The sequence below is a fragment of the Micropterus dolomieu genome, linkage group LG15, assembly GCF_021292245.1.
Source record: "Micropterus dolomieu isolate WLL.071019.BEF.003 ecotype Adirondacks linkage group LG15, ASM2129224v1, whole genome shotgun sequence".
Lineage (NCBI taxonomy): Eukaryota > Metazoa > Chordata > Actinopteri > Centrarchiformes > Centrarchidae > Micropterus > Micropterus dolomieu.
The window spans coordinates 18,518,920-18,541,840 of record NC_060164.1 but is presented as its reverse complement, the minus strand read 5'-3'; the positions used below and the strand labels follow the sequence as shown (position 1 = coordinate 18,541,840).

Genomic DNA, 22,921 nt, shown 5'->3' with positions numbered 1-22,921 from the left:
CACAGTTCATGCCAACCTTTGACCCGTCTTCCTGCAGAACAGGACTCTGCTGAAGGTTTTGGTGCCACATATCACCTCCTTGGTTTTCTGGTGTGGGAGTAGACACCCGCCGAATAACCTTCCTGATTACCTGCCCGAGGCAGAAGCATGAAGGAGGAAAAGATTTGATCGTGTCTGCTTTTATAAAAACATCAGGCTAATCTCTTGTGTGATTTCAGAGCTGAATGGGAAATGGAAATTAAGTTATACGTTACTTTTCTACTGATGAGGTTACCATCTTGGTCCATGTAGTGTTGCTCTGTCACAGACTCGCCTGGGAAATTCTTGGCTTGTTCTCCCTGCAAGTGTTTGTGGTTAGCACATGAATAAAGGCTCAAACATTCAAACATGATGAAACAATCCTTCACCATCACCACACCGAAACAACACTTATCCACAAGAGAGAATCTCATTGTCAGAAAGAGGCTCAGCACTAGGTTAGTCTTCAACCAGCCATATAAACACCATGGTAGGAGGTACCATGAACTGTGACATGTTTAATGGTCATGTACACAAACATAACTATGAACACACAAAGAGAGTAGAACTATCAGTACACCAAGCAATGCCACTATGACGCACACCAGACTGACCAGTCTAAACTAAACCAAACCAAACCAAACCAAGGTTCAGCCCAGCGTCTGCTCCAGGCTTTCAGGGTACCTTTAAAATGAGACGGCGTCTGAAGATTCTGGTGGTTACAGTCTGTTCTTCCTCTGAACCGGAATCTACACTAACTCGCTGCTGAGGAAGGTATTATACGGTCATTGCACATGAAGAGAGTCAGGAGGAGAAATAAGCATATGTATAGGCAAGATAATTAGTTAGTTGAGACATTTTGTTGATGTCCTTTATGCACTTCATGGTTGGCTGTATCAAAAAAGAGAAACCTGGAATAAAACACTGAAGTTTCTTTAGCACAACTTAAACCATAGGCTTAGGTGTTTCTCCTGCAGTAACAAAATCACAATGAAATATAGTGCTGACTATGGTCCTTTTATTTGATTCTATTCATTAATAGTATTGCTTATAACATTACCTGGACTCTTTTCTCTGACACCAGTGCTCCTTCCTCCTTTTTGCCATTCGATGATTCAGATGAACCATCCTGAGGTGAATGCTTTGACTTGTCGCCGTTCTGTCGGGACCTCCCTGATTCGCCCCTAGACGAGGAAGTGATGGAGTCACTTGAGTTCTCTTGGCTGTTAGGTAAGAAACACAGAATAAGATTATGGTTGTAGGATAACATAAAGACCTGAAAAATCTGAAAAATCATCTGGGGAGCTTTCTGAAAAAGAATCACTAGGAAAGAAAGCAGTAGATTTCAAATTCACTCCGGGAGACTTGGTATTTTTTAAGGGATTCTATTTGAAGCATATAGTTGTATAATACTTTTACCTTTCCCGCCTGTCGAGCAGGTCTGAGCTGACACTGCGGCCTGGCGTTGGTGGTTCCACATTGACGCTGGATGAATCACTGTGCCAACCTGAAAGTGAACACACTTCTTTTTCTGCCTGTTCAACCTGATCAAGAATCTCCTGAACACTGGCCTCAGTCATCCCTTTGTCCTCCTCCTTCTCCTCTGAGCCTTCTTCTTTCTTCACCTCCTCCAACAGAGATCCTAATGCCTCCCCTGTGATTTCTTCATCTCTGTCTCCCTCCTCCTCTTCCTCATTGGATCCAGAATCACTAGACTGACGATCCCCAAGTGCCTCAACCCAGGCCTGAGGGGAGAGCCGAGCTACAGCCTGGTCCTCCGCTGCCTGGTCCCCTTCTGATGTCCCGCAAATATCTCTTTCACTGCCACACAACCCTTCTTCATCCTTAAACTGCAGTTCTCCATCTGTGTCAACGTTGTGAACTCCAGGTATTCCATCAATACACTCTGTGAAAGTCTCTGCTTCTATTCCAATGTCTTTTTCCACTTCATGCCCAATTTCTATCAGATTATGCTGTTCTTCTGATTGATTCTGCACATCTTTCACCTCCTCAACCTCACAAGCGGACCCCTCATTCCAATCTTGAATAAGGACACACTGCTTATTTGCCACATCTTTCTCTTCCTCTGCAGATCCCTCCTTCTGTTCCACCAACATCTTATTTTCCTCTGCCATCTTAGACCTATCTTTTGTTATCATCTCACATTTTCTTTCCACATTTTTAATCAAGTCCTGCTCCACCCACTTTTCCACTAATCCATTTCCCTCTGTTAACCCTGCTGAAACCATCCAAACAACCTTCTCTATTTCTTCTGTCACTTCCTGTTCACCTCCTTTCAAACCTACATCCTCCTGTACCCCATTGGGGGCAACTATCTGCGCTCCTCCATCTCCCATTTGTGCTCTGTCAGGCGACAAAGGGGTTACTGATGATACTGATGAGAGTGATGGGGAAGATGTGGAGTAAGCCATGTCAATGTCTAACTCACACATGGGTGGGAGGGAGTGTGACTTAGGCTTGTGACTCAGCTCCATTTCTTGACAAGACCTGTCCTCCTCCTCGCTCAAAAGCAGCTGGTCGTTCAGAGCGATGTGGGGCTTCCTGACCTTAGAAGAAACAGGATCAGGGAGTTCAAAAGCTGGGACGGACAAGGCGAGCTCACAGGGTCTGGGGGGGCTCCTAGGGGGGCTGTCTGGCTCACCACTGCCAGGCTCTATTTCCGGGCTCCAGGGCAGGGGCTGAGGTTGGGAGTCAGCCAGTGAAGGGGTGTCTGGTTCTGGGTAGTGGTGGTGTTGGTGGTGGGCAAGGGTAGGGTTGGGGGTGACGGGGAGTTCGGGCTCCAGGAAGTGGGGGTCAGAGTGCAGTGCGGCAGGGGACTGCAACTCCGCTAGAATGCTCTGATAATCTGTTGGTGACAGGATGACAAATGTAGAGACATACACACACCGACGCATGCCACAAAAGAATATAAAAAAACACACACACACACACACACACACACACACACACACACACACCCTAACACCAAATGACGTGAAAAATGGCACAGAGGCTGAAGTGTAAAGCATGTACCCGGACAACCACTAGCTGAGATGGTGATATGTCAGCAGCTGCAATTGCAGAATGACAAACAAATATCTGCAGTAAAATGTAATAAATACATACATTGAACTGCATATGTTTAAAAAAGCCATATTCAACACAAATAAAAAAATATAATAAAATATTAAAAGATATATGAAGAAGGATATTCAAATTTACAATAATCATTATGTTTATCAGTAGTTGTTTGATTTTGTTCATTTAACAGTTGTGATGAGGTAAAACTTTGAAAGTGGGACACATAAGTGACATAAGGCCATCTTAATCATGTAGCGTGGGATGGGATGAGTGTAAGATATTAATATTTGCCAGGGTGTTCTGTTACATGCTCACATGAGATAGGTGACAGATGAGAGATGTGAGAAGGAATGGGGAGAGGAAGGAACAAGACAAAGGATAGAGCATGCTAAATTAATATTTCCATTGTGGAGGGGTCGATGCGGGTTCGCGTTGGAGGCGGAGGGATTGAGGGCGCACAAGTACACTGGCAAGCAGGACAGGGAGACAGGGAGCGAAGAGGAGGGGAGGATGGACTGGGACTAGGACAACGTGACCCAGAGGGAGAGACAGGAGGGAGAGTAGACAAGAAGAGAGGGGAAACAGGGCGGGAGGAGGAGGCGAGCTGGGTCACTGAAGACTCTCTGCTTGGAGAGGCGGTGACAGAAGGCGAGGCCCTGCCTGAGGGTGAGGAGGGGATGGGCGAAACAGGTATGGTGATGGGTTCAGATTGGTTAGAAGCAATAGAGGAAGGTACAGGAGTGAGGTTGGTGTGTGTGGTTGCAATTTCGGAGGGGGGTGTAGTATGACAGGACAGGACAGAGGTAGATCCGGATAATATGAGAGACGAGGTGTTTGGTTCTGTTTGTGAAGGGTTTGGAGTTGGCGTGGTAAGTGTCGGGGAGGTTGGGACAGAGGGGGGAGAGGATGGGACAGATGTCGCTGAAAAAGAAATGGGTGGTGGAGAGTTAGCAGCAAGTGAGGAAGGTAAAGGTGAGGTGATGAGGGGGATCGGGGAGGATGGGTGAGGAGAGAAAGGGAAGGCAGGGGATTGACGAGGGTCATCAAGGGGGCACTGAGGGGTGAGGCATGGGGAATGAGGGGAGAGGAAGTTGAACCGTGGTGGTTCAAATGCCGCTGGAGGGGCCAAGTCTTTGAGCGAAATGGAGGACTCATAACTCGGAGAGCGGCGTGGGGAAAAGGGACAGCAATGAAGTGCTGCAGTGGGTGTGAGGAGAGTGGGTGGGGGTGTTGGGGTCTGCATTGAAAAGAAGGGGCTGGATGCCTGCAGGATGAAGGCAGCTTCAGTGCTTCTAGGAGTTAAGGGGATAATTATGCAAACTATGGTAAAGAAATAAGGCAAGATATATGCAGAAGACAAAAGAAAGAAAAAGTAAATTGGAGAAAGAGGGAAAAAGAATACACAAAAGATTGTTTAATGTGAAACATGCTTGCACAATAAGACAATAAATGAAAACAAGACTGAGGGATGTGCGGGGAAGGCGCCATGTGAGGGATAGATAAGGAGAGGGCACACGACGATATCAGCAACACATGACTCTTAATATGTTAAGAGCTATTATGTGCTGTTATCAGCAGTGGATACTGCTGTGGTGAGGTGATGGGAGGCAGGAGGAACGGAATGAGGAGTAGGAGTAGGAGGAGGAGGCAGTCTGGTTTCACAAAAGAAGAGATTCTCTCATCTATCCAAGGAAGGCTCAGAGTAACTGGAGGAGAACTAAGAGAACTAAACTAAATCAATAGAGGAAAGCAGACTCTACAGGGTTATATCATTTCTACTTAAGTCAAACATTATAAAAAAACATTAAAGCAGTATTTAGTATGCATCAGACACTTAGAATGGAAATTTAATAGTGGATAATGCTCATTTGTGACAATTGGATGCACTATTATGATTTGTAGAGGAGTATTCACCCAGAGCACGACCAGATTTAAATACAAATGGTGGTAATTACACAGATGCCAATTCAAATCAGTGCAAGTCTTAAAGTGTTATTAATGTTGTAATTGAAAAGCAAGAAGGTTTAAAGTTTAAAGTAGAATACCATAATTATTTCAATGGCACATCAACTGTTAATCATGAAAATCAGGTATGCATTTGGGGAACAGTAAGAGCCAGTTGTCCAAACAAAATCCAAAATCGGACTGTAAATCAAGCCCTCTAGAGATTTGCACCAGGTCTATAATATGTGATCCATGCATTGGCACAACAAAAAAGGTAGCAGGGAGAGGTAAGAGGTCAGCTAGACAGAGCTAAACTTTACCATCAGCCTGATCCCGGAAAACAGCGTTATCATCGGCAAAACATCTCGTGCCTGAAATGTTACCATAGTCAAATATTGGGCCCTCCAGTAAAGTCACAATATCCATCCGATTGACTTTGGTCAGCACTGTAGTTAAGGCATCCGCTGTGGGAAAAAAACAACAGAAAAATTATGAAACAAGGTTTGCAAATTTGAGCACAACTGTCATTCTAATGTTTTACTCACGAGAACAAAATATGTAAAGAAAAAGAGAATTATTATTGTTGCATAGGTAGTAAAAATAGGTCAGTTTTGGCTTTTTCCTTTTGTTCTTGAATGGGGCAATAAAGAATGTTCATAAATTAAAAAATCTTGTCCAAATTGGTGCTTGAGGATTTCTGAACATAGAGATGAGAATGATGAAAAGACAGACAGAAAGTGAGTGTGGAAGATAGACAAGATAACAAGCAGGGAGGGTGCAAAGAAGTCTTCTAAAGGTGATGAACTTTTTAGCCAAGACCAGAAAGACTGAAAAGAATGAGAAAGAAAAAAAAGAGAAAGCAAATGGTGACCAACAAGTAAGATATTACTTGTAAGTAATCTTACTTGTGGCGTTTTTCCCTTCCCGAGTGACCCATTTCTTAAGTAGCATGAAGCTTTGTGCTGTCAGAGAGTTGGGGTTCTCTAGTCTGATGTGGTTGATCTCATCCACTGTGAAGTTCATCTCCCGAGCCAACTCTGTGATGGGACACAGACACAAGTATTCAAACTTTTAAGTACAATATTTAAGTGTCTGTGATGTTATTCACAGTGCAAACACATAGCTGCAGATGCAGAGGGTAATTAACGCTACATTTCAAAATTATTCAAATCCTTTGACTGATAAAACACATCATAACTTCAGTTGTCTCATCACTACATTTAAATTACAATGTTTTTCTGTATCACGAAAATTGTTTCATGCTTTTTCTTACTTATTAAATTATATTGAGTTCCTCCTTTCCAGGGCTACATTAAAATGACATAGATTCTTTGTAAGTTATTAGCCTGAAGATGGCAGTAAATAACATGGTTTGAGACTGATTTGCCCAAATAAAGAAAGCCAAGTAGAAGGGAATTAGGAGAGAAAAGGAGCAATGCAGTATATTTCTCACCTGTCCAACTGAGTCCCAGGTGATCTGCAACGATAGCCATGCGCAAGTCTGTTCGCTCACAAGGACTTTGGGGACCTGGGAAGATAGAGGACAATGACTCATCAATACCATTCACATTCTTCTCCTAACCATACACTAATGTAAGAGAAAAATAAACATGTACATAATTTTCCTTTTCTGGCCACGTATTCATCAGAGTTAACAACATTAATCGAGGTTGTGTTCAAAATATTTATATTACAATGGTTAACATATTACTGTAATCTAGCTATAATATAGGTTCAATGACTTCCTCAGGATGGCAAGAAAAGGACATTTCACATTAGAGACATTATGAGCAACTTAAATATGTTTATAGAGTAAGTGGTGCTCTGTGACTGTTTGCGGTATGTATCCTCTAGGCAGGCAGTAACTGTCATGAGAACCACACATAACAAAGCATAACATGACTCTCAACAACAGACTCACAGTTCTACAGATCTAGGGTGGAAAGGTCTATATTGGAATCTAAAATGTCAACATGCGAAGACGCTTTGGTGTGTTCTTCTGCCGACACAAGTTAGTTTAAATGACAATTGATAGAATGAAATATTCTTTAAGAAAAAACTACTACAATAACTTGGTAGCCACCCCGCACAGACAGACAGACAGACAGACAGACAGACAGACCAAGGAGTAGTCAAAAAAGGGACTGGTTGTGCCAGTGGACCAGTCACTACTATTGACATGCTCACATTATTATACGGATGTTTAAAAGGGTTGACAGAGGGGAACAGAGGGAACAGAATCTTGCAACAAGGACAATACAGTACATCAATGACAAAAAATAAATTTAAATGACAGCTACTGTTCTGAAGAGAATATGTAAACACGCCACAGGCATTCCAGTCAATCCATTTAACGATCACAACGATGTCATGCAACTAAAAGTGAAATATATAAATATATAGATGTATTTTAAACATAGTGTGAAAGTTTTACAAACTAGGCTTGATCTCCGCGATGGGAGGCGTTCGAGACCCTGTGAGTCCCTGACTGCCCTCCTTCCCACCAGTCCGCCTACTCCTTCTGCTTCTCTCACTGCCGGAGGCCCTGTCCGTCGTCGCCACCTTTGCCCTTACGGACGCGGCCCCGGCCTCAGCCCTCGAACCTCTACCAGACCTGGATGAGCGGGAGGGCTGGGAGGGCTGGGAAGGCTGGGAGGCGTCCGACAGAGAGGTGCTCCGGGAGGTGCTGTCTTCCTCCGACTGCTCTGTCTGCGTCTTTTTCTCCTCGTCTGACAGGCGGTCCACCAACTTTAGCGTCTCCCCGCTAATGCCTTTAAAGTATTCGATGGTGCGCTTACAAACCTCACTAGGGTTCTCCTGTTTTTTCTGTCTACATACTCCCTCAACTGTGACATTGCTGACCTGATGCCTGTCCTTCAGTGGTAGCCTTGAGGGCAACTGTATGGCTGCTCTGTCTGTGTCCAATGCCCTTGTTGGCTGTGAGGTAACCCGAACTGAAACAAGTGAGCTCGCTGTGGCAGCAGGGCTGCTCTTTTTAACATCCTTGATTGGTATTCTAGACCTAGGCTCTACTTTGGCTATGGCTGGCACTCCTCTTTTCCTGACTTCAACCGTCACTGCTTGTTTGGGCTTCTGTTTGCCTATGGCTCTTCCCTGCGTGTGAAATGACCACCCTGATGCTTTCACTGGAAGCCTCGACTTGGGTTGCTTCACTTCACTTTCTTTAACCGTTTCACTTTTCTGCTCCTGCAATTGATTGCTGTTGTGTACTTCCACTCTCTCTTCTAAATCCCTACAGCACAGTGTTTCTATCCTGCTAGCTTTTTGAAGAGTGGGCTCAGAGGAGGACTGCAAATTAAACACCACACTACCACATTGAATGTAGTTGGCCTGAACACTGGAGGACTCGAGGTTATTGTTGTTGTTGAAGTTTTCAGAAGGGTAATCTTTTCTCTCTAACTTGGGCTCCGTATTTCTGCTAGACTGGCTCTCTGTTGACTGACCCTCTATACTGATGTATTCTGGCATTATCTGACCCTCTGACATCTCAGCTTTACAATCAGTGAGATCCGCTGAGTCTTTTTTCACAGTTATAGAGGCAGCTATGCCCATCTTAATAGGAGTGCGTAATTTGGGATCAACCTTAGACACTGTGATTGTGCATGAGGAGGCGGTCTCAGCTATGGCTTCACAGGTGGCAGCATCAGTACTGGTACAGCCAGTGTCATTGCCAGGCTGTGCAGGGCTGCATTTTGCTGTTGTTGCTGCTGGTGTTGTTGGTGTAGTGCTGCTGTCAGTGGTAGTATCTACAACCTTCCCATCTACTGTGGCCCTCTCCCCTGTTTTTGACTGAGAGGAAATTACCCCCAGGATCTTGCCCCCTCTCCCCTTTTCCCCTGTTTTAGGGTCAGAGGAATGCTCACCAATCTGGAAAAACTGAAGCCTCTCTTCAACAAAGTCCCGCTTGCTCATGTCAATAGCACCACTGCGGGTCATCTCAAACATCTTCCCTTCATGGAATGGGAAGGGGTTAGGCTCACTAGTCGGTGTGCTCTCATCAGTCGGTGTTCGAGCAGGGGTTGTGTCAGGTGTTGTAGCCTGTGATTTGTCCTCCACCGATAAACCAAAGGGCTTGGGGTCCTCCTCTTTTGTTTTGGACTCAAAAAGTCCCTCATTATCACCCCCTTTAGTGGACCAGGGGTCAAAGTCCAGGCCTTTAGTGGCAACAGTTTTAAAGGTTGAATTCAGTTCCTCTTCTAGTTGGTAGCCAAAGTAGTTTTCTGCAAAGCCCTGCCTATCTGGATGTCTTCCTTCAAGGGTATAATCTTTTTCATCTCCACCGCTTTTCACTGAAGATGTGTTGGTTTTAGTCTTTCCATTATCACCCCCTTCCTCACATTTCTCTTCCTCGATCACTTCTAGCTTTGACTGACTAAATGAGCGGTCGGTTGTTTTTCCATCATTGGAAAGACTTGATGTTTTAGGGTCCTCGCTCAGTCCGTCATCCTCATCCTGTAGATCATACCCATCTAAAGAGTCTATTTCAGTTGCATCTGTATCATGGGAGAACTCAGCAGTGGTTGCTATGGAGCAGTCAGTGATTGACTGGTCATTGCCATTTTGTTCAAAGTCAGCATCCTCTCCCTTTACAACACCATTGATCCCAGACTCCTTGTTGTTTCCATTTTTCTCAGGTTTCTTTTGTTTTGGGTGTTTCTCTCCATCCTCTTTCATTTTGAAGGTGTACTTTTTGATAGGGATTGGATGGAAGACAGACTCATCATCACTAGAGTCGCTGTTATCAGCTCCAGGGGGAATAGGTGATGGTGGCTGGACCCTGATGATTGGTTCAGCTAAGAGGTGCCTATCATGCTCCTCTTGGAGGTTCACCTCCATCATCTCTGTCTCTGCTTCAGAAGAAGCACACGACCCCCTTTTCTCAGGGTCAGATTGCTCTGCCTCTAAAGGAGGAGGAGGAGGAAATTCTATATAAGCCACTCTTTTCTCCTTTGACTTGTGTCTCTCTGCATCTTGTTTTTTACTGTTCTCTGAAGAAGGTGACTTAGATTTTTCCTTCGAGGGCTCATTGTAGATGAAGGTCTTCCCTTCTTCCTCCTCAGACTCCTCTGGGATAGTGCTAGGCATGCCAGGCATGAAGCCTATCACAGAGTCTGGTGTTCTTGAGGTCAAACTCACTTCCTCTGAGCTGGGGGTCTCAGGGGTAACAGGACTTTTCCCAGAGCTGTCCATGAAGGTCACTTGCTCTAGAGTGTCATCTTCTGGACTCCCTTGAGGAGATGGAGACTGCTTTTGCTTGACAGTGTAAAATGCACCCCTAGTCTCATGCACTGTCCTACTCTCATGGCTTACTATCTTTTTGTATGTTCCCAGTTGCCCCGAGGCTGTCTCTTTCTCATACTGCTTTCCTACTTGGATGCTAACATACACAGGTAAGGGTTTAATATCTTTGAAACCCTCTGTGATAACTACAGGAGTAACTTGATCCAAATACTGTATTTGGTCACTATCAACACCGTTGCAAACTACATTTGACTGGCTACTGTCTGATGAGTCTGTGGATTTTCCTACTGATGATCCACGAGTAGACTTGTTGGATTCAGAGCTACTGTTTAACCGATTTCTAGCTAAAGTAGGTATATGAGATGCTGCCCTCTCGTATGGTTCAACAGAGGCATCTAGTTTTAAAGCAGTGGATTTGTTATTTTCTGAAAAATTAGAGGGCTTTCTTACAGGAATTTGTGATTCCGAGTTTTTTTTTAGACTGTCATTGCTATTTGGACTTTCTCGGACAACGAATTCTGTGTAGATTATTTTCTTTGTAGTTTCTTGTCTTTGGGAATCACTATTATTGACATCTTTCATAGAATCATGGAATGAAGAAGGAGATCGTTTGGGAGATTGGGGTTTATAGTTCCCATACTCTTGGCTCTCCCATGTTTTGAATAACATTTTCTCTTCCTGATCTTTTCCACTGGTCTCATGCTTGGGCAAGCACTTATTTGATTCGCTATCTTGACATCTCCTCTGGTTTCCCGGACTGTCTGGTGTTTTTGGAATATTTGAACCAGCAAACACCTGATACACAGGTAGCTTACTTTCCTGGAGTTTCCTGATAGGAGTATTTGAATTTTGGCTGCTCTGATGACTCCTCTCTTGCCTTTGAGCCTCTTGCTCAAACTTTAGCCTCACTGCACTGACTTTGGAGGAAGACATTTGAAAAGGTTTAGGGCTTTCACCTGTGCTTCCCTGTGATTTACCATCTCCTTGTTTTCTTGGGTCTGAATCACTGTACTGCAACAACACTCTCCTCTCTGGACTGCTGGGTAAGCTGGCACATTTCCTGTCACTGGAATTGAACCTGTCTCTAAGCCTTTCTCTGCTCCACTCTTCCCCACTACTCCCATTCCTATAAGCTGACCTCTCTGGACTGCTGTGTGTAGAACTGGGCCCTGATCGTGATTCTCTGAAGTCTGGTCTGCGAGATTTCTTCTCTGGAGATGAGAGCTCATCGTTGAGCTGTTCTGTTTTATCACGGAAGAATTGCGATACCTCTGTGAGTTTTTCCTCTGCCTCCTTTACAGTCCTGTCCACTCTGTCCTCATACATAAGCTGTCCTCTGTCCTTACTCTGTGAGTCATCTGACACACGCATCCAGACAGACTGCTTTGGGCTACCAGGCTCAGAAGAATACTGCAAAAGTGTCAGTTTGTCAAAGCTATCATCAACGTTGGCCATTCTTCCAGATTTGTCAAATACATTTCTCGAAGACCTGAAGACATACTCTGTCCTTGGGCCAACTGATCTACCCTCACTGTGACTGCTTCTGTCTGGCGAGTGGAAGCGAGACCTATCTCTCAGATATTCCTCTGTGTCAGAATGAGATTGGTCGAATTTCTCAGAGAGAAGCATTTTCTCTGCAAAATTATAAGATTCTCCCCTAAGTTCTGATGATTCATCCTCATTGTATTCTACAGATTGCTGGCTAAGTAGCTTTAGTGTTTTGTAAGAGTCATCTGCCATGAGTTGGGCTGAACTGGGGCGACTGTCTTCTTCTTGTGACATAGGTGTGTTAACTCTGGGGGAGTCAAGGTACACTGGAAGTGATTCCTCAGGCTCCTCCTCTTCCTGTCTACTCCCTGGGTAGTAATACATTTCCTTCTCTGCATGGTTTTTTGTCTCTCTGATGATGACCTCTGTTGGTTCTGTTTTATTGCCTTTTTCAATATGAACTTCAATTATTCTTTCAACCTTAGGTTTGGAGTTGATGTCATCGAGGACTCTTTGTGACGTTTCCTCATTGCCAGACTTGTGTTCAAACAATCCAGCCAGCTCTCTAGAAGGGTCCTTGCCTGACTGAAAAGCCTTCATTATGTCATGCACAGACATGGTTTCCTCACACCTCTCCGATGCTGCTTCTTTGCCAGGCGGTTTGTGGTACACCATCCTGGTGGTAGTAGTGATATGAGTCTCCTCCTTTACCCTCATCCCTTTCCCCGTTGGATCCTCATCAGGGCTTACTTTTATTGAATAGCATTTGTTCTGTTCTGGAGTTGATGTAGCTTGATTCAGATGCCCTTTTGAATCTGAATCAATATATCTGACAGAATGTGCATCCTCCATTGGAGTTAGTTTGTTATCCTCTGGGGGCTCATAGCTCCTGATGACATGGACTACCTCAGTCCTAGTCTCAGTGATCACTGGGGGAACTGGGATATCCTGAAAAAGGGCCTTGGGGCCCATGCCTTCTGCACTCTGAGGCGCAGAGGGTGTCCGTTCACTCCTGGTCTCAAAGCCACTGTCTGAGAGGGGGCTTTTATCTTGTTCATGTGAGATCTCATCAAGGGATTCTAGCACAGTGTCTGCTCCAAAAAGGGCATCTGCTACTTTGCTAAGCTCTCTGTCTGAAGCTGAGGAGCGCATGTTTGTTGGAGGCATTTTGAGCTTATGCTCCTGAACTGCTATGGTAGGTTTTAGGACACGTTTCTGCTTTTCCTTTCCCTCTCCTTCTCTCTTACCCTCCTCTGCTTTATGCTTTGTATCATGCATTTTGGAGAAAGAGCTGCTACCAACATCATTGACCAGGTAGTCAACCACTTTCGAGAGATTGAATTCTCTATCTGGTATTGTTTTTGATTTGGCGTGAGGAACCACAGTCTCATATCTTGGCGGATAGCTCCAGTTGCTTGGTGGTTGTTCAACTTGTACTTTTGAGAAGTGTATGTCATCCAAAGAACCCCTTGCCAGGGAAACCCTACCATCCTTCACAGCGTCTTTAGTAAGGATTTCGCTCACTTTTACCAAATCTTGTTTTACTTTTTCCACAATCCTATATGGTTCCTCATCCTCTAACTTAGCCTCTTTGGGAGAATCAGACTGAAATCCTTTATTGGCTGTGGAATTTGGGTCTGTCTGCAAAATGGCTGACATTCGTATCAAGTCCTCTTTCATTTCGGCTACATCCTTCAGAATCTCTTGGCTGGATGACAGTGGTGATGCGGTGTTTGATTTTAGGCCAGCAGAAAAAAGAGGGGTCTTGATAGGGGAAAGAGTTCTAGCAAAGGAAGACTGCATATGAGCATTTGCCTCAGCATGCGCTGTCTTCCTTGGGGACAGAAGGGCAGCAGCTGACTTGGACACCTCTGGTAACTTTTTAAACTGGGGCTCTGGCAGCACATTAATAACAGAGTACACTGGAACAGTCACTGTACTTGATGTTACAGCAGTTGTGGCATTAGGAGGGGATCTTAGAGAGGCATAAAGGGAATTGGAAGCTGATGATCTAATGGACTGATATGAGGAGGATGCAGAAGAAGACATGGACTTCAAGGTGCCGTAGCCTGCAGAACAAGAATTAAATGTCTTTTCAACCTCATCAAAGGCTGCATTGACACTTGTAGTTGCAGCATTGGTGGTTGCTTGTATTCTCTCTTGCAGACTGCTTGCAAGAAGAGATGTTGGGGATGAAGAGCGGTACTGCGTAGGTGACACAGTTCCATTGATCAGAGCTGCAGCACTTGGAGGGGTGTTGGATTTAAGTGGTGATGAAAGGGAGGAGAACAGGTTTCTTGCAGAACCAGTAGCATCTGAGGCAAAGGAGCGCACAGAGGAGAGACCAGGGACTGTTTTTATTGGTGAGGAAGAAGAGGCTGAGCCCCCCATAACTGTCTTGTATGGTAGAGGTGAACTGAACATACTCAGAGAAGATTTGGGAGAAGTTGGTGGGGTCATGCTTATGGATGTTCTCTCAAGAAGAGCACTTCCTCCTCCTGAGACAGTTATAGGGGAGGTCCTAGCAGACAATGCTGCCAGTCCTTTCATAGACATGGGTTCTGGGGCAGTTTTACCTGGTGAGGTCAGGGGACTGGGGTTGACCTGGACTGGGTACTGGGCTTGCTGGACTACAGTTTTTATAGGAGATGAGATTGTTCTGTAAGATCGTATGGGAGAGGCCATGTCGCTAGCTGACTTTACAGAAGAGGCAGGAGATCCAGGGATGTTGGTCTTGATGGGGGAGGCAGAGTTGATGGACCAGACAGACTTTAATGGAGAGGCAGAGGGCGTGTTGGATGACGAACTGGAGAGGGAGCCAAACCCAGACTTGGCTTGGCCAGGGACGGCGATAGGAACAGGCGACCACGCCTGATAAGATCTCGTTGAAAAGACAGGTTTGTGAGGGTAGCTAGAAGGCTGTGTTCTCGGCGAGCTTCGATCAGTTGTTTCTTCAACAGTAATTTAAACCAAAACAATAAGAAAATAAACATAAAATGTAACATAAAATAATTGGAAATAAAACATAAAAACCAGAAAGAGAAATTTGAGTCAGTCAGAAACAGAATTATACAAAATTTTATACATGAAATGTAAGAAAGGCCCCTATTCAAAAACCCAGATGAAATGACAAATGACGTTCTAAAATCAGTGACTTATGACAAAATACACAAGACAAAGAATAGATCATGTATAGGGACAAAAATGACGGTAGATCTGACAAAAAAATGACATGATAACCAAAAGATACAATTCCATTGACTTTTGATGTGCTTTATCAATTTGCCTCCTTGCAACAGTGTCTTTTAATGTACATGTTTGATTGACATGTTATTATCCTTTCATTTGGTTCATTTTGAATGCCAGAGATGACCCCACAAGTGTATACCATTAATAAGAAAATATAATTTTACTTGTCTGGTCATGACTTAAAATTAAATACGAGGTTGCACTTTACAAAAAAGTAACAGTAAATTAGCCGTTCATGTCAGTGTAGTACAATATGCCCTGCAATTTAAGTGAATTGTCTCTAATTATGAATAATCACCATTTCTCAAGTCATACATATGAATATATTTAAAATGTTTTCGAATAATTGTTAAAAATATTTTTTTTTCACAAAAGACTCGGATGGAAAATGCTAAAACAAAACACAGACAGTGCCTCAGAATTATTAATAAAACTCTGTGTCCTGATAATACACATGCAGTATAAAAAACGCCCCTAAAGTATATGGTTGCATTGAAATTTATGCCAATAATATTTGTAAATGGTAAAAATGTAATATTGTAGGAAAATGCTTGCTCTAAGGGAAATCAAGTTAATGTAAAGTGCAACCTGTTAACACAATATACACAGCCACACATTATCATAAAGCCAATAAGAGTGAAATGGCCACTAAGAATGACAACAATACAAAAGAATATTTTTATTCAACATGAATTCAAACATTTTTTGTTCAAATGATAAATGAAAAGACAGACATTGATTCCCAGTGTTTCCACAAATGTAAAATAACATAACCATTGAAACAGGGGTGGGTAAGCAAAGCGTAACACACAGTAAACCATGCAAATGTTTGATGAATGACAGATGATCAAAGAGTAGGTGAATAGAATAAATGATTGATGAACATGTTCTGTCAGGTAGCTTTCTTTCTATACTATGGGTATATGAACCTTTACACACTAAAACTGATTAAAATCACATAAATATCTGAAATCAATTAAAGATGTTGTGCAAGTAAAAACGGGAAACTCACTCGCTGCTGGGTCGGTCAAATAGCTGTAGCGCTTACGCAAAGCTAAGGAGGCAAAGGTATGACGTCGTTCTGGCTTTTCAGTCTGAAACAAACAAAAAAGAACAAAAGGTGCTTTAACATAAAAAATATGGTCAAATGTGATTCTAATCTACCAGAATTAGGTATAAATAATAATGTTAACTTAGATACTGCGGTGTACAAACACTGTCCTGTTTTTAGTGAATCAGTACATGCTGTTAGCACTGGCACAAGGAGGCACTGCAGGTGTACTGTAGTGACTACTCTGGGGAGTAATGGACTGTTTCCCTGCATCTATTCATTCACTGCATTTCTCGATGTCATTGCAATGAAATAACTACAAAATAATATACTTTGTCTGTATGGCCTACTCCAGTAAGTAGTAAGCATTGTGAAAATCCAACTTCCAGTTATGCAATGTTAAACAATGTCCTGTTATCATGAAGATGGGTTCCACAGATCATCATCAAATGTGGTGACATGGTAAACTTTCTTACAATAATAATGGTAATTGTGTCAATTTCAAAGTAAGACTGTGGTACATATTCAGCCTAGTAGGAATTATGTTCATATTGGACAATTCTGCATTACATGATTTAAAGTGTATGCCAATGTTCAGTGCCAATGCAGTTAATGCTGTGCTCTTTATGTAACTGGGTGAAAAGTAAAGGTGTGGAGGTTGGTGTGATGAATGTGGTTCAAGTTCCGTCTATCTCTCATGCCAGTGACTGGAGTCTGTGTCCCTCACTGAAACTATGATCACAAACTTTAGCTAACCTTAATCAAGTTGTTTGCATAACCTTAACAATGCCGTAATCATACTGTAGTTGCAATGTGTGGTATTGTTGGCTTTTTTTTTTATGTTGGCACTGAACATTCAAAAATGGTGCCACTGAACATTATCTGGGTTTAATAATTTTGGTGCTGAGTTGTCCATTATCAACATTCAATTTGGCGAGTGGATTGATATATTTATGTAGAAAAATTACAACACAAGTGGTCACTACATATAATGTAAATACTCAAACACAAGAACAGCCTTATCTCCCTTTGATTAAACTCTCCCATAAATGTTTTGACATGCAGCTGAGAGAGTTAGTATTCTGTTACACACAAGCCAAGGACAAGGGTGAAGAAGGGAAACCCCAAATATAACAAAACAATGTCTAAGTAAACAAATGATAAGCGTTAGGGTTTCATCTTGCTGACAAATGATCCCATAGTCCTGTGTGAAACGTCTTATGAGTTAATAGTAAGGATGGTGATTTCCTGTTGAACATGTATGGAAAGGAAGATAGAGATGAAAAACAAGCTGAGGCACGGCACAGCAATTGGCTCCACTGGACTTGGGATGAAGACAACAATAAATAAATCCTTGCTGATTAAAACAACTGCCATTTCCACTCATGCACTACAAGGGGTCGCTTCAGCAATGACGAAGCTGTGTAAAAAAAACGTGCAGTCAGAAGCATCTTTCACACAAAGGTATTGTACAAAGACAAAATATTGGCGACGCACATTTTTACTACAGCATTTGCAGTAAAGCCAACAGAAAGGACTACAAAGAAGAAGCAGATTCCATGTGATGATGAAGAATCAGTTTTACCTCATCATCAGGATCAGACTCGATATCCTGTGGTATTCCAAGATGCATTGCAGGAGAGGAGAGAGATGACACAATGGACAGCAGGGACGTTATAGTGAGCGGGGAGGTGGAAATAAAATTCAGGGAATGAAAATGGAGCAGCAAAAACAACAAAAGGCATCAGAAAAAGTCTATGGGATTAATAAAAATAAACGGCAAAATAACAAAAGCAAAAGCAAAATAATTTCAGTTTCTTGTGATCAATCAACACCACAACAAACAAACAAATGAGAAGATTTTTTTTGAATAATTCTTATGTACCGACAGTGAGCCAGGCAATAGAACAAAGCACAATGTGCATGTGTGGCTGCATGTGTACGTTGTGGGGTCTTATGACTGGCACAGGCTTTAACACTAATAAAAGACACAAGCAGCAGGCAGTCATTTCTAGACCAAATGAACTTTAGTGGGTCCTCTCGATGTCAGGAAAACATTGCTTTCTGTATTTTAGTTTCAGTTACATGTAAATGATTTGATATGGCCTGAAAAGATGAAATATTCAAACAAGGTGATCCTACCTTCTTGTGGGTTGGCAGTGTGATATTCAAATTGCATATGGCAGTCTGAGGAAGGCCTTTAATGGATTTTGGCTCTCTCAGGAAGGAGAGGCGACCACATGGCTCCTGGCCCATATCTCTGATCTGTAGAAGACAGTAAAAGAAACGATTTCAAAAACGCTGCAAAGTGAAAATGCTTTTTTTCCCCTTACTGCAGGAGTAGAAATGTGTGGGTTTTTATACCTCAACCTATTGCACATTGCTAAAATTGGAAATTGTCATACAGTATATAAATGTATGGATGTAACAGGCAGAAGAGGTATTTCGGCATGCATGTCAGAAGACAAAACTGTTGTGTACAGTGTACAGTGTGTAGCTCTGATATGTGAAGCTCCTAACATTCAATTTCACTTGATTCTACATGACACAGTTCCATTTTAATTTTCCTGGGCTCTGGACAATGCATCAGATATTGCAAAAGAAAATTGCTATTGCTATGTGTGTCAGCTAATTAGTGGAGGATGATCATTTAGGAGACCAGAGTGAATAACATATATAGTAAATGCTAGCAGAGAAAGAGGGTGATAAGAAAGGACACATTTTATACCTTCACGTTGAAAGGAAGTCTGTTTTCCTTGAAGGAGTAGAAGTTGAAAACCAACTGCTGCCCACTTTTGGTGAGAGGGGACAGGTTGCCGTAACAATCCACATGGATAGGCTTGCCCTCGAGAACCTACAGAAATCAATTGACCGAAAAATGTAGTATCACAACTTAAACCCATTCTGGAGATGAGGTGGATGAAATTGATATTGTATTGCATTTCAATAACATATTATGGATTTATTCAATTCTTCTTTATTAAGATTCTCTTGCAATTCAAGTCCACATGAACACACAGCCCCACCTCGATATCTTTACTCCTGGCCACTTCCTCAAAGTTCTCCTGCTGTTCGAGGGTCTTGTCCACCTTGTCGTCTGTCATGCAGAAGCAGCGCAGCCGAGCCTCAATAGCGTCGTTCATCTTAGCAAACACCACAAACTTGGCCAGGTACGGCACGCAGATCAGCTCCCGGTATAACTGAGACGCTAGACTCACCGTCTCAGGAATCTGGTGACAGTCTGCGAGCCAGAACCTGAGGAGGTGAGACCGGAGGAAAGAGGGGAGGAGAGGGGGGAGAAAAACAGAAAATTACAAATCTGTAAGTCAACAATTCATCTAATATGAGGATGATTAGTTTGGAACTCTGCACTGCACATTTAAGCAATTTTTGTCTCATACATATAAAAGGGTTGAAACACTGTAGTTTAAGTGACCATCTTAAGTGATAAATCCAACAAGCTGGGTTATTTCTCTTAAGGGTGAACACAGACACATGACAGCTGTGTACTAATCTAATTACAGACTAGTTACTGTAGGGTGCTCAGTATATATCAGGCTGTACACTCGCCACATGATTTCAATCAAGTTAGGAAGAAAGATCATGACTTTGCATACTGTAACCATACTGTACTTTGTACCACTCTGATAGTGTTACCCTGTTAGTATACAGGGCCACAGTGTGGGGAAGACAAACTTCATTAATTCAATAAACAGGTTAAAGTCAGCCTACAACATGTAGCGTGAGACAAGAGGGGAACTTGCTGAGCGGCTGTCCAGAGTAGAATTCTGTTGATTCAAGTGCCCACTGACAGTAATTTGAGTTTTTCTCTTGGAATAGATTTTCAGATTCGCTGCCAATTTCATTGCATAACTGCACTGTCACCATTTGGAGGTCTAGTGGGATGTCTTCTGGCAGAGATTTAAAATTCCTTGCATTTACTTGTTGTCAATTAATATCTGTCAATTATTTTCTAGGTGAATCACTTGGTCAATAAAAATGTCATAAAACAGTGACCCTTAAAACCTGGAGCCATAAAATATTTGGAATTTTTGCTTGAAAATGATTTAACTCATTATCATTATATTTTTTTTAAAAGTTGATAATTAATTGATTATTGATTGTTTAACTATTAACCATCACAATAATACTCCAGCACTTCGACTTTAGTAATTGGCTTAACCAATCAAAATGAACATTATAACCTTCACATGTATTTAGACATTGTTATTAAAGAAGTTACGTGAGGCTTAATTCACTATATCACAGTCAAAGTACTTTTTTAAACTGTGCTCTATTGTATACAGTATGTGTATGTGTCTCACCTGGCCGAGACATTTGTGGTGAAGGAGACGCAATCAGTTACAAAGGACAGGGGTGTGGTCCCTGTGATGTCCTCCCACTGGGCAGGGGAGGTTCCTCCTGTATGAAACAAGGGCTAAAAGATGAGCTCACTGCCTTTCCAGACTAGTCATTGTTTTAGCTTTCGTAATCCCTATCCTTTTATCTTCTTAGTTCTTCATCTTCCCTTCATCAGCAAGTGGTATTTGACATCAAAGTAGGACTGATGTGCCTCAGTTACTAACTCTGTTTCATGTATAATAAATGAATGAACAACTATGTCTGTCGTCATAAATAACATTTATTAGCATCTGAGGATGAAATGACTACTGGGATCAAGTAACTTGAAACTCAAAGCTAGTTCTGACTCCTGCAGAAGCTATTTGGATAGGATTATTGCTTCAGTGTTGTCAGGCTCTAGTTATATACAGGTCTACTTGCCTGTGATGCTGCAGAGCAGACGCAGGCAGGGTGCAGAGTCGCCTCGGTGGCCGCTGGGATGGCCTTCTGCCGATCTAGGTGGGACAGGGATCGTCATGGTGATTGGCTTGTGGAACTTCCTCCTCCTGGGCTCTACAGTGACGATGGGGCTGAAGGTGGCCCTGTTCCCAAGGATGGCCCTTGCCATATCATCTGGAACAGGCTGGGCCTAAACACACACACATGGTAAGACAGAGAAAAAGCAAAAATGCAGACTCAGTGTTTGTTTGTTGATTAAACTTTGAGAAATGTTTGGTTAAACTTTTTACTTGCACTTGAAGCCAGAAGCAAATACTCAACCAAAAATAGGTCAGCTATGAATAAATAATATGTCAGTGTACAGTATTTGCAACAAAATAGCAGAGTCATGAAACAGGTTTAATCTGAGCAGATCCAAGGAGTCCTGCTGTACCTGCAGGCCAACACGGATCCTCTTGGTGAGGGCCCCTTGAGGGAATGAGGCCTGGACCATGGGCACAGTGCTGCTGGACAGCAAGCCTCCGTCGGGACCCATGTGGTTAGACTCCTGCTTGATCCGTGACACCACAGCAAAATACTGAGGAAAATCTCTGGTGACAATGCGGCAAATGCGCTTCTTCTCCAACTCAGCAGGACTGTCCAGCTCTGTGACAGAAATTATTACTTTTATAAATGTGTATTTAAGTAACATTTAATGGTTGTCTCTTTCCTAGAGAGTCCCTAAATACAAGTGATGACTTTATAAATACATTTAAATGTTAGGTACTATGGAGGACATTATGGTCAGTGTCACTATAAAAAAACACTAATTAGGATAAACAGATTGAATAAAAAAGAAAATTGCTGCGACAATCAGATTTTGTAGGTTGCCATCTGACATATAGACCTGTGTTATGTAGTATACATTTTCCTAAGTGGTTTAGTTCACCTTCATCCATTTACTCATTACACTCCTTGAACTAACTATCGTTAGTAAACGTTGGACTACGCTGAATAACCTTTCCTTTACCTTCATCCATTCCACTAAGGAGCTCAGGGAGGTCTTCTGGTCTGCCATCAGACTGGTGCTCCTTCCACGTGTCACCATTGTCACTCCTCAGCACAATCAGCTCTCTCTCTTTCCCTCGCATGGAACCAAAATGGGGGATCTCCACAATCACAGGACTGAACCAGAAAATACAACACAATAAAACACTGAGGAAAAGGGCCAATGAAACCATAAACTTTAAAGGAGCTTAGAAGTTTTCTTTGGTTTAATGATAATTACTTGATAAGTAGCTCCAGTCATAGTAGCTCTGAGTCATGATATTTTAAGTAGATAGAAAATATTCCTCTTTGTTTTGTACCCTGTGGCCTACTAAAAACTGCAACTCATCAACACAGGGGGAAAAAAGTGTCCTACCCAAGGAACTGAGCCCCAGCTGGTCCGACCTCCACCAGCCGGCTGACCAGCCCCTCTCCCTCCACCATGGGTGGGGGGTAGGCCAGCTTGTGCCTTTTGGCCAGGCGACAGGTTATGCGTGTGGGCGCCGTGCACTTCCTTGGGGGGATGATGATGCGCATGCCATTATGCCGGCTGCCTCTCATGGATCCACCGCGGGCGTCCACCATAAAGCTGACCAAGAACCTGCAAGGCGAAAAAGAACAATGTCAGAGGAGGAAAAAAAAACCACATAGAGATAGACAGAATCCATATCACGGACACAAGTAAGGAAGACGATTCCCATGCTTTGATCACTGTACACCCAAACAAAGTAAGGAAAAGAGGGAAAATAAATACAGAGAAAGAGCAAGAGACAGCACGATAGAAAGAAGGAAAAAAAGATCCTTTGAGTTCTGAAAGTTGGCAGTTCTCACCTTCACCTGCCTCAGTTTAGAACTTCAACACTGTCTGAAACTAAACAGGGTGCTAATTAGGTCGCAGAAAGTTTAGTTTCCAGTTCTGAGACTGAAGATGAGACTGTTGCCAAGGTTTCAGTTCCTCTAAAGCAGCATTCAGTGATCAAATATTAAACACCTGCACATATG

General features: G+C 42.8%; 1 protein-coding gene across 2 annotated transcripts in view; it reads right to left on the bottom strand.

Annotated features, from left to right (window-relative positions):
• ank3a (ankyrin 3a) overlaps positions 1-22,921 on the bottom strand; it is a 129,873-nt gene that overhangs the window by 4,933 nt on the left and 102,019 nt on the right. Inside the window, exons 27-44 of one of the 2 annotated variants that reach the window (XM_046071359.1) lie at positions 22,296-22,520; positions 21,903-22,057; positions 21,327-21,538; positions 20,876-21,083; positions 20,419-20,515; positions 19,120-19,348; positions 18,822-18,947; positions 18,236-18,358; positions 17,679-17,705; positions 16,055-16,136; positions 6,497-6,571; positions 5,949-6,080; positions 5,364-5,507; positions 1,438-2,884; positions 1,079-1,241; positions 703-783; positions 255-338; positions 17-130 (exon numbers count right to left, since the gene is read on the bottom strand). In XM_046071359.1, the coding sequence (XP_045927315.1) occupies positions 17-130; positions 255-338; positions 703-783; positions 1,079-1,241; positions 1,438-2,884; positions 5,364-5,507; positions 5,949-6,080; positions 6,497-6,571; positions 16,055-16,136; positions 17,679-17,705; positions 18,236-18,358; positions 18,822-18,947; positions 19,120-19,348; positions 20,419-20,515; positions 20,876-21,083; positions 21,327-21,538; positions 21,903-22,057; positions 22,296-22,520 (3,724 nt within the window). The remainder of the gene's footprint in view (positions 1-16; positions 131-254; positions 339-702; positions 784-1,078; positions 1,242-1,437; positions 2,885-5,363; positions 5,508-5,948; positions 6,081-6,496; positions 6,572-16,054; positions 16,137-17,678; positions 17,706-18,235; positions 18,359-18,821; positions 18,948-19,119; positions 19,349-20,418; positions 20,516-20,875; positions 21,084-21,326; positions 21,539-21,902; positions 22,058-22,295; positions 22,521-22,921) is intronic. The other variant, XM_046071360.1, reaches the window with a different exon arrangement.